The sequence below is a fragment of the Oryctolagus cuniculus genome, chromosome 6, assembly GCF_051225735.1.
Source record: "Oryctolagus cuniculus isolate XC-2025 breed Fujian yellow rabbit chromosome 6, ASM5122573v1, whole genome shotgun sequence".
Classification (NCBI taxonomy): Eukaryota; Metazoa; Chordata; class Mammalia; order Lagomorpha; family Leporidae; genus Oryctolagus; species Oryctolagus cuniculus.
Window position 1 is genome coordinate 21649354 of NC_142872.1, and position 10647 is coordinate 21660000.

General features: G+C 41.1%; 1 protein-coding gene across 2 annotated transcripts in view; it reads right to left on the bottom strand.

Moving 5' to 3' along the window:
- Positions 1 to 10647, bottom strand: part of FNIP1 (folliculin interacting protein 1) — a 131456-nt gene that overhangs the window by 74179 nt on the left and 46630 nt on the right. For both annotated transcript variants that reach the window (XM_008254986.5, XM_008254985.5), the window contains exon 2: positions 7161 to 7287. In XM_008254986.5, the coding sequence (XP_008253208.3) occupies positions 7161 to 7287 (127 nt within the window). The remainder of the gene's footprint in view (positions 1 to 7160; positions 7288 to 10647) is intronic.

Here is a 10647-nt window from a genome sequence, read left to right on the forward strand (position 1 = left end):
CCCTATATATAGAATCATGTCAATGACAAATAGGCATAGTTCAATTTCCTCCTTTCTAATCTGTATCCCTTTGATTTCTTTCTTTCTTTTTTTTTTTTTTTTTTTTTTTTTTTTTTTTTTTTTTTTTTACTAATGGATCTAGCTAAAACTTCCAGGACTATATTGAATAGCAACAGTGAGAGTGGGCATCCACGTCTGGTTCTGGATCTTAAGGGAATACTTCCAACTTTTCCCCATTCAATAAGATGCTGGCCATGAACTAAAAATCTCGGTATAAATGTTTGCTTCCTTTATTATGAATGAGGTGATAAATTCTTCTTTTTGAAATTTAGATAAAGAGAACAAATTTCATTAAATAAAGTTTAAAAAAAAATAGTTTTTTCCAGGCCGGCGCCGCGGCTCACTAGGCTAATCCTCCGCCTAGCGGCGCCGGCACACCGGGTTCTAGTCCCGGTTGGGGCGCCGGATTCTGTCCCGGTTGCCCCTCTTCCAGGCCAGCTCTCTGCTGTGGCCCGGGAGTGCAGTGGAGGATGGCCCAAGTGCTTGGGCCCTGCACCCACATGGGAGACCAGGAAAAGCACCTGGCTCCTGGCTCCTGCCATCGGATCAGCGCGGTGTGCCGGCCGCAGCGCGCCAGCAGCGGCAGCCATTGGAGGGTGAACCAACGGCAAAGGAAGACCTTTCTCTCTGTCTCTCTCTCTCACTGTCCACTCTGCCTGTCAAAAAAAAAAAATAGTTTTTTCCATAATATACACAATTTGGGGGCTGGCATGGTGCCAAAGTAAGTTAGGGCATCACTTGCTAGCCGGCATACCATGTAGACACCAGTAGGGTCCCAACTGTTCCACTTCCAATCCAGCTCCTTTCTAGTGTACCTGGGAAGATAGCACACGATAGCCCAGATGCTTAATCCCGGGCCACCCACACAGGAGACCCGGATGGAGTTCTGTGCTCCTGGTTTCAGTCTGGACCTGCCCTGGCTGTTGTAGCCATTGGGGGAATGAACCAGAAGATGGAAGATACCTCTCTCTCTTTCTCTAATTCTCCCTTCCAAATAAATAAAGTTTTGTTAAAAAAAAATAATACAAACTTTTGCCAAGAACTTTTTAAAGACTCCTGTACCACTGCATTTCCACTGACACAAAAACAACATCTACAGTAAGGATAGTACCATGTAATAAGTCATATTAAATCCATTGGCTATACAAGTGTACAAGGAAACCATATTTCCTTATTTTTTACAAACATGGGAAATTCTCTTTTAGAAACATCATCTTAACTAGGTTTTAAGGCTCAATATTTTTTTTTTCCTTTTTTTTTGACAGGCAGAGTGGATAGTGAGAGAGAGAGACAGAGAGAAAGGTCTTCCCTTGCCATTGGTTCACCTTCCAGCTGCGGCTGGAGATCCAGCTGCGGCCGACACACCGCGCTGATCCGATGGCAAGAGCCAGGTACTTATCCTGGTCTCCCATGGGGTGCAGGGCCCAAGTACTTGGGCCATCCTCCACTGCACTCCCTGGCCACAGCAGAGAGCTGGCCTGGAAGAGGGGCAACCGGGACAGAATCCGGCGCCCCGACTGGGACTAGAACCTGGTGTGCCAGCGCCGCAAGACGGAGGATTAGCCTAGTGAGTCGCGGTGCTGGCTAAGGCTCAATATTTTTGACAGATTATAACAGAGCAGGAAAACATATTCTAAGAAAGCTCTTCATTGATTTAAGTTTATTTCAGCCTTACAGAATATTATTTAGAGATGCAAAGTACTTTGAGCTCTAAAATCAAATCAAAGCATTTATGTAGTTCTCCATGCATAAAACTGAAATGTAAGAAAATACACAGCTCCCTCGTTTCCTCCCAAAACTCATGCAACGCAACCCATATATATAATGTTTGCTTTGCATAGGAAAGAGAGAAACACTTTGCTTATCCTTATTATGGACTGCCATGTTCATGGGCAATGCTTTCATTCAACCATTGTGAAATACTGTCTTGCCTACTATGCCAGATGAAAAGTATTCAATAAAGTGAATTATGGTGATCTATCATCTTTACAATCAAAATTGTCATGCATCTTACACATGTAAAGGGATTTTTAAAGTATTTCCACAATGGTCACTTTTAAATGCTGATATAGCTTTACATTTACATTAAAATACTTTTTTTAAAAAAGATTTATTTATTTACTTGAAAGTCAGAGTTACAGAGAGAGAAGGAGAGGCAGAGACAGAGAGACAGAGAAGTGTTCCATCTGCTGGTTCACTCTCTAGTTGGCCACAACAGCCGGAGCTGTGCCGATCTAAAGCCAGGAGCCAGGAGCTTCTTCCAGATCTCCCACGCAGGTGCAGGGACCCAAGGATTTGGGCCATCTCCTACTGCTTTCCCAGGCCATAACAGTGAGCTGGATAGGAAGTGGAGCAGCTAGGTCTCGAACTGGTGCCCATATGGGATGCCGGCACTGGAAGCGGTGGCTTTACCCACTATGCCACAGTGCCTGCCCACATTAATATACTTTTAATTTAGCTAGTTAAACCCAACATATTGAGTGAGCTCAAATATTACTTTCACTCATACCTGACACCTTTCAAACGGAATTTTTTCAAATATAATCCTAAAATTCACATTCAGGAAAATGATAAACTAAGAAACGTATGCCTATTTCCAAGTAAGAAAAAGCTGATTTCCTTTTGGTTAAGAAAGGGGATTAACAAAATATGGTAAACCTTACATTCTAAAACTTGGCTCTCTTCCCATTTACAGTGCATTATAGACTGTCTTAGCAAGATGACAGAACTTCTTCAATAAAAATTCACGTAAACTGCATGGCCAAGGTAATATTCATAATCCATATTCTCTCCTATAGATTGCTTTAAACTAAGGAAAATGATTTAAACTAAGAAAGAGGAAGGACACAAGAAATGACTGAAACATCTACAATGACAGAAGAGAATGCTGCTATGTAAACACGAACATGCTGAATGATTTGTTTTCATCCAGTAAAATGCTAATGCCTACATTATTTCATTATTATATATGGGCCCTAAAAAATACTGTGCAAAAAGTTTAGGATACTATTTATATATGTCATTATTTGCCTACATAGAACCCACATGATTTGATGTTCCAAGAGTACTGGTAGGGGACCAACACTGTGGCATAGTAGGCAAAGCCTCCCCCTACAGCACCAGCATCCCACATGGATGCCAGTTTGTGTACCAGCTGCTCCTCTTCTGATCCAGCTCTCTGCTATGGCCTGGGAAAGCAGTGGAAGATAGTCCTTGGGCCCCTACACGCACATGGGAAGCACCTGGCTCTTAGCTTCAGACTGGCACAGCTCCGGCCATTGCTGCCATATGGGGAGTGAACCAGCAGATGGAAGACCTTTCTCTCTGTCTATAACTCAAACTCTCAAAAAATAAATAAAATCTTAAAAAAAAAAAGAGTACTGGTAGAATAGATGAAAAAAACCACTTCAAAGCTGAAACTTCACATTTAGGGCAAACAATGGGTATTTCAACATGTTCTGTAATGTCTAAAAGGAACACAAAAATCAACATGATAGTATTTTTAGAATTCTGTTAATAAACTTCCTAACAGTATCTACAATTACTGATTAACATGTATTCCCTAAACTTACCATATGTGAAACAGTGAGCAGTTCAGGAAATAAAGATGAATAATCAGCCAATTTTTTACTTTAAAATTTTTCCAATCTGTTGATAAATACATATACAAATATAGATATGGTCTAGAGGTCTATGAATATGAGTAAATCACTATGACACTCGGATGGAACAGAGAAGGAATATACACAGATAAAACTCACCTAGATGAAATCAGAAAGGCTCCTAAAGTTGTGACAAAATCAACCTTAAAGGAGAATAACTGGGGGAGATAGCATGTAGGATGAAGAAACATCTAAAAAAAGTGAGGCTGAAACATTCAATACTTGATTTCTAGGCACTAACAACTTAGAGAAAAGTTTAAAAAAGAAGAGTAGGCTTTTGGAAAATGTCAGATATTGAGTAATAAGTAGACAGTATGAAAAAAGATCCGACAGATTACAATCAAGACACATCAAGGATAGACCCACGGATAGTAAGGAAAGACTGAGAGAAGTCAGAAGATTCTGAGACAGACAGCGATAGAAAGAGGCACAAAGACCCACTAACAACATTGAGAAGAAACACTGAGGGCGATAAACTGAGGCAAAGACAGAGTAGACTTATGGACCAAATTCTTGTATCCACCTCAGATTCACATGTTGATATCCTAACCCCCTCGTATGAGAAGGTGGAGACTTTGGGAGATGATTACATCCTAAGGGTGGAGAACTTATTTTATAAATGAGATTAATGTCCTTCTTTATGTAAAAAAGTACTTCAGAGGGCGCTCTCACCCTCTCACCTCCACATGAAAGGATGTCAGCAGTCTACAATACACACGAGAGGCCTCAGAAAAACCCAACATCGTTCACACCCTGATCCTGGGGTTCTTTTAGCCTACAACATCAGAAGCTCAAACTAAGACATGTAAATGTTTGTTGTTGTTGTTGTTTTAAAAATGATGCTTTGTGAATGTATGAAGGCAAAGAAAACTGAGAGGGAAGAGAGAACACATTAGCAGTACAGAAAATCAATGAGAATAATGAAACACCATCCCATCAAAAGACAGCATAAATCCCAATTTTCAGGACCGTTTAAAAAAAATGCAATGCTAGGGCTGGCACTGTGGTGTAGCAGGTAAAGCCGCTGCTTGCAGTGCCGGCATCCCATAAGGGCACTGGTTCGAGTCCCGGCTGCTCCACTTCCTATCCAGCTCTCTGCCGTGGCCTGGGAAAGCAATGGAAGATGGCCCAAGTCCTTGGGCCCCTGCACCTGTGTGGGAGACCCAGAAGTAGCTCCTGACTCCTGGCTTTGGACTGGCACAGCTCCAGCCATTGAGGCCAACTGTGGAGTGAATCAGCAGATGGAAGACCTCTCCCTCCCTCCCTCCCTTCCTCTCTCTCTCTCTTTCTCTCTCTCTCTCTGCCTCTCCTTTTCTCTTTCAAGTAAAATAAATAAATCTTTAAAACAAAAAAATTGAATGCTGAAGAAACACACAAAATGTAGTATTAATCAAGACAAACAGTAAAAGGGAGGCTGTATTCTGTGATTCAAACAGAGACCACAATGAAAAACCTCAATAACTGCATTAGTTAAGAAATAATCAACAGCACAGATTATTCACTGTCAATCTGTAAGCCTCAGGCAAGTTCTACTGAGCTATTGGCAGTCTACATATAAAGACATGCTTATCACATCTGTCGTTGGCCACAGTGTTCAACTCTCTGCTTGACCATGTCCAGTTCTACATAACTGTTTGGCATGTCACTACTCAACCAAAACCTAAATATTAATTTGCCAAACATTTCTGTAGCCCTCATCCACCCACTGCTCCACATAGCAGCTAAAGTGATTTTTTGAAATGTAAGCTAGATTCCTTCAGTGTCTTCCTTCTGCATTTAGGATATAATTTAAACTTAGATTATAAATTAGATTTCTAATTTAGACATCTATCAGGTACTGAATTCTCGGCTCCTACCCTATCTCTGTCCAATTTCATCTGTAGTCATTTTCTGTATTACCATCATTCCAGGAAGACTGGCCTAATCTTCTAGTTCCATAAATTCACCATGCTCCTAAGTCACTTTGTAGACTCTGAATTTCTGATCTTCCTAACAGGAATACTCATTCCTGATTGCGTGTCTTCCATTTTTTCAGAATTCAGCTTGAATTTTACTTTCTCAATAAGACCTTCATTAATGACCCCACATTCAAACTGATGAAAACTTTAGATGCATCCTATCAGCATCTCATAAGCATTTTGTGAGTTTCCTTTACAGTACTTAATTCTGATTTAGAAATCTATGTGTGTGTGGCTTTCCTAAAAGATTTATTTATTTGTTTGAAAATCAGAGTTACACAAAGAGAAGAAAGACAGACAGAGGGAGGAAGAGGTCTTCCATACTCTGGTTCATTCACCAAGAAACTACAATGGCCAGGGCTGAGCCAATCTGAAGTCAGGAGCCAGGAGCTTCATTCAGTTCTCCCATGTGGGTAGCAGGGGCCCAAGCACTTGATCCATCTTCCACTGCTTTCCCAGGTGCAGTGGCAGGGAGCTGGATCAGCAGTGGAACAGTCAGGATAGGAACTGGCACCCATATGGGACACCAGCATCACTGGCAGCGGCTTTACCCATTACACCACAACACCAGCCCCTGCATACTTTTGATGCCAGCCTTCCATAATGGATGCCAAAAGGGAAAGAATGCTAAATCTCCAAGTGCCCAATATTTTGTAGACACTTAGTCACTTATATAAATAAATGTGTTTTCCTTATCCGATTGACAAAAGTATTCAGAAAATGAATACACAATCTAAATAAACCATGATCTCCAAAAACCTGAAAAATCTGCTTGCCAACAATTACATAAGCACTGTAAACACTAGACCATTAAAATAACTTAACAAATGAATCTAGTACATGCTAGGGTACTGGATGCTAAGGATATAGTTAAAAATGAAACAACAGATAATGGCCAACATATTAAAATTTTGTTCAGAACACAAAATCTCAAATATACACTCTCAATTCTCAAAGAATAATGTTTAACAGACAATTCTAACAGGAAAGGTTTTCCCAAAAGAATTTTGTTATAGTTGTTTATTGTCACAAAATATTCCAAAATATGGCACTGAAAGTTAACAGAATCGAAGCTCTTGTCACTACTTTAGAGTAGAGGAAATTATGATGGACTAACTGCTGAAGACATGACTTGCTTAATTTCACTTCCTTAGGTCTCACTTCAACAATTGTGAAATAAAAGGTTTACATCAGATCCTTTAAAAAGATCCTAGTACCTTTGGTCATATCTTTCAGTACAATCATAAAAGGAAATAAATGTCAAACTAAAATACTTTCTGGCTAGTCTAATGATCAGAAAAATGCAAATATTTTCTTTAAAAAACAAAAAAAGAAAACCTAAAAATCAGAACTCTGAATTTTAAAACAGATAAAAATGCTTTATATGGACAAATGAGAAAGTATCAGTCAAAATGCTGCTTATTCTGTCTTATTAAAATATCCAACATTAAATTTCAACTAAATCAATAATAGTGCTCACCGATACCGATATATCCTCATTCTTTCTCTTAACACTGGAGTCAAACAAAACATTTCTCCCTCGTCTTTCACAGTCTTGGTACACAATCAGTCGAATCTGGCTTGGGTCAAACTCTGGCAAAGGCCAACTTGAAAAAAAAAATAAAGATCCATTAGAGTTACTTTATTAATATCACTCACACATTCTTAGAAACAAAACATACCAAAAAAGACAGAATTAGTATTATATAGAACAGATCTTTAAGTAAAATATCATTATGTAACAGAGGGCTGAAAGTTACACAGCTATGAAACTTTTGATCAAAATGCAAAAACAAAATAAAAGCAAAATAAAAAAATTAGTTTTATTTAAAAATAAACTGAAGACTATCAAAATACAGTCATCCCATATAATTCCAGAAAGAGTTAATAAACACATATAAGTACTCACACATTTAACATACCAAAAATGTTTGTTTATTTCATGGCACAGACCTAGATATCATAAGATCATCTCATAATTTGGAACAGTTCTGTTTGGGCAGGCATTTGGCACAACTTTAAAGCACTGCTTTGAATATCTGAATCCCAAACTGGAGCGCCTAGGTGAAGTCCTGGCTCTACTTCCAATTCCAGCTTCCTTCTAACGCATGCACTGAGAAGCAGCAGGAGAACTGGGTCCCTGAACCCCACGTGGGTTGAGGAGGATAGAGTTCCTACCCTTTGGCTTCAGCCTGGACCACATCTGCTGTTGCAGCTATTTGTGGAGTGAACCAGCAGATGGAAGAATTCCCTGTACCTCTCACACTCTGTCACTGTCTTTCAAATAACTAATTCTTTTTAAAAACAGTAGAAGGGACAGGAATAAATGGGGATTATCCTAGATAAGCAAGATACATGGTCACCTTAGGTAGAAAAAGGGAGGCTACAAGAGGCCTTTTCTTAAAAGAAAAAAGGTGTGCATGTATAAAAACAAACTTGTTTAAGTATATACAAAGGAAAACAGTACATATTTAAGGCATGTATTTTCAAATTGAGGGAAAAGAATCAGAAAAAGAATATAAAGGTAACCACAGCAAACCAGATTGTGTGCTACAACAAATTAAGCTGCTGGCTATGATACTAGCACCCCTTATGGGTGCCAGTTCAAGACCCAGTTTCTCCACTTCAACTCCAGTTCCCTGCTAACTCATCTGGGAAATTAACAGAAGATGACCCACATATTTGGGCCCCAGCCATCATCATGGGACACCTGGAGGAAGCTCCAGCTCCTGACTTTGGCCTGGCCCAGTTCTGGCCAGTGTGGCCATCTGGGGAGTTAAGCAGCGGATGGAAGATCTGTCTCCCTGTCTCTTCCTCTCTCTAACTCTTAAAACAATCATGAAGCTGCAACATAGCATCCTAGACAAGGATGTCCCTAATGAACTGCAGATTACACGGAATAAAACAGGAAAAAAAATGACCTACAGATGAAATTCCTGTAGCTACATTTAGAGAATAAACAAATTAAGCTGAGTAACATTTAATGGCTTCTCTTTTTGTTTTTCTGAAAAGCAGAAGTCAAACATGTTGATAAACAGATGTGAGATGGATGGCCTGAACTGCGTGTAAGCTTTGAGATACAACAAAGTCAACCAAAGAAAATGGGGAGTGGGCAGTTAGCTTAGTGCTTAAGATGTTCACATCCCAAATAGGAGTCCCTGGGCTCAGTTCCTGGCTCCTGATTCTGGTTCCCTAACTGTGCAGACCCTAGGATGCAGTGGTGAAGGATAAAGTAACTGTATTCCTGCCACCCATGGGGGAGACCTAAATTGCATTCTCAGCTCCCAGCTCCAGCCCTGGCCTAGCCCCAGTCACTGTGGACATTTGGGGAAAGAACCAGCAAATGGGAACTCTCTCTGTGTGTCTCTCAAATAAATTTAAGAACTTTTAAAATATGCACTAGTCAAGAGCTATCTGGGAAGACATCTGAGCTTCTGTAGAGGGTGCTTTTGAAACAGGGAGGAGGTACCAATAAAGCCTTGATTCCCTTTACTTTATAACTGAAAAAAGTTGTGAATTCTGAAATCTGTAAGCACGTGAAATTTACTAATAAATCTGTTACAAAACCACTGTGAGCCTGGCAATTCTATTTAAATTCATTAGGAGAACATGATCTTAAACAAACATTGCCCAAAGTGGCTCCTTTAACAGGCAAGTCATTTTTACTTCTAAGCTTCGGTTTTATTTATATTTGAAAGGCAGAATGACAGACGATAAGGAGAGACACAAAGTTTGTGTCTACTACCCACTAGTTAACTCCCCAAATGGTCACAATGGCCAGGACTGGGCCAGGCTGAAGCCAGGAACTCCATCCTGTTCTCCCACATGGTGTCAGGAGCACAAGTACTCAGCCCATATTCTGCTGCTTTCGCAAGCGCATTAGAAGGGTGCCGTGGGTCACTAGGCTAATCCTCCGCCTTGCGGCGCTGGCACACCGGGTTCTAGTCCAGGTCAGGCACTGGATTCTGTCCCGGTTGCCCCTCTTCCAGGCCAGCTCTCTGCTGTGGCCAGGGAGTACAGTGGAGGATGGCCCAAGTGCTCCCATGCACCCGCATGGGAGACCAGGAGAAGCACCTGGCTCCTGCCTTCGGATCAGCGTGATGCACCAGCTGCAGCGCGCCGGCCGCGGCGGCCATTGGAGGGTGAACCAACGGCAAAAGGAAGACCTTTCTCTCTGTCTCTCTCTCTCACTGTCCACTCTGCCTGTCAAAAAAAAAAAAAAAAAAAAAAAAAAAGAAGGGCGCTGGATCAGAAACTAAGCAGCTGGGGCCGGCGCCATGCCTCACTTGGTTAATCCTCTGCCTGTGGCGCCTGCATACCATATGGAAGCCGATTCTAGTCCCAGTTGCCCCTCTTCCAGTCCAGCTCTCTGCTGTGGCCTGGGAAGGCAGTGGAGTATGGCTCAAGTGCTTGGGCCCCTGCACCTGCTTGGGAGACCAGGAAGAAGCACCTGGCTCCTGGCTTCGGATTTGGCGTGGCTCCTGCCGTTTGGTCCATCTAGGGAGTGAACCAACGGAAGGAAAACTTTTCTGTCTCTCTCTCTCTCACTGTAACTCTACCTGTGAAGGAAGGAAGGAAGGGAGGGAGGGAGGGAGGGAGGGACTAAGCAGCTGGGATTCAATTCAGTGCTCCAATGTCTGGTATCAGTGTCACAGGCAGCAGCTTAACCCACTATGCTTCAATGCTGACACCTAATTTTTTTCATTAACTGACACAAATTATAGATATTTATGGAATACCATGTTTTGACATATACACTGTAGAATGTCTAATCAGAGAAAACATTTAACATTTCTCTGTGGTAAAAAAAAATCAAAACATCTTCTACTAGTTTCTCTTTCAGCAAAATATATTACTATGGTGTTCATTCTATTGAACACCAGAATTTCTGACTTCCATCTAACTAAATTAGAAGCCATTAATCAGCCTTTCCCTATCTCCCCTCTCCCTTCTCTCCTCAGCCTTTG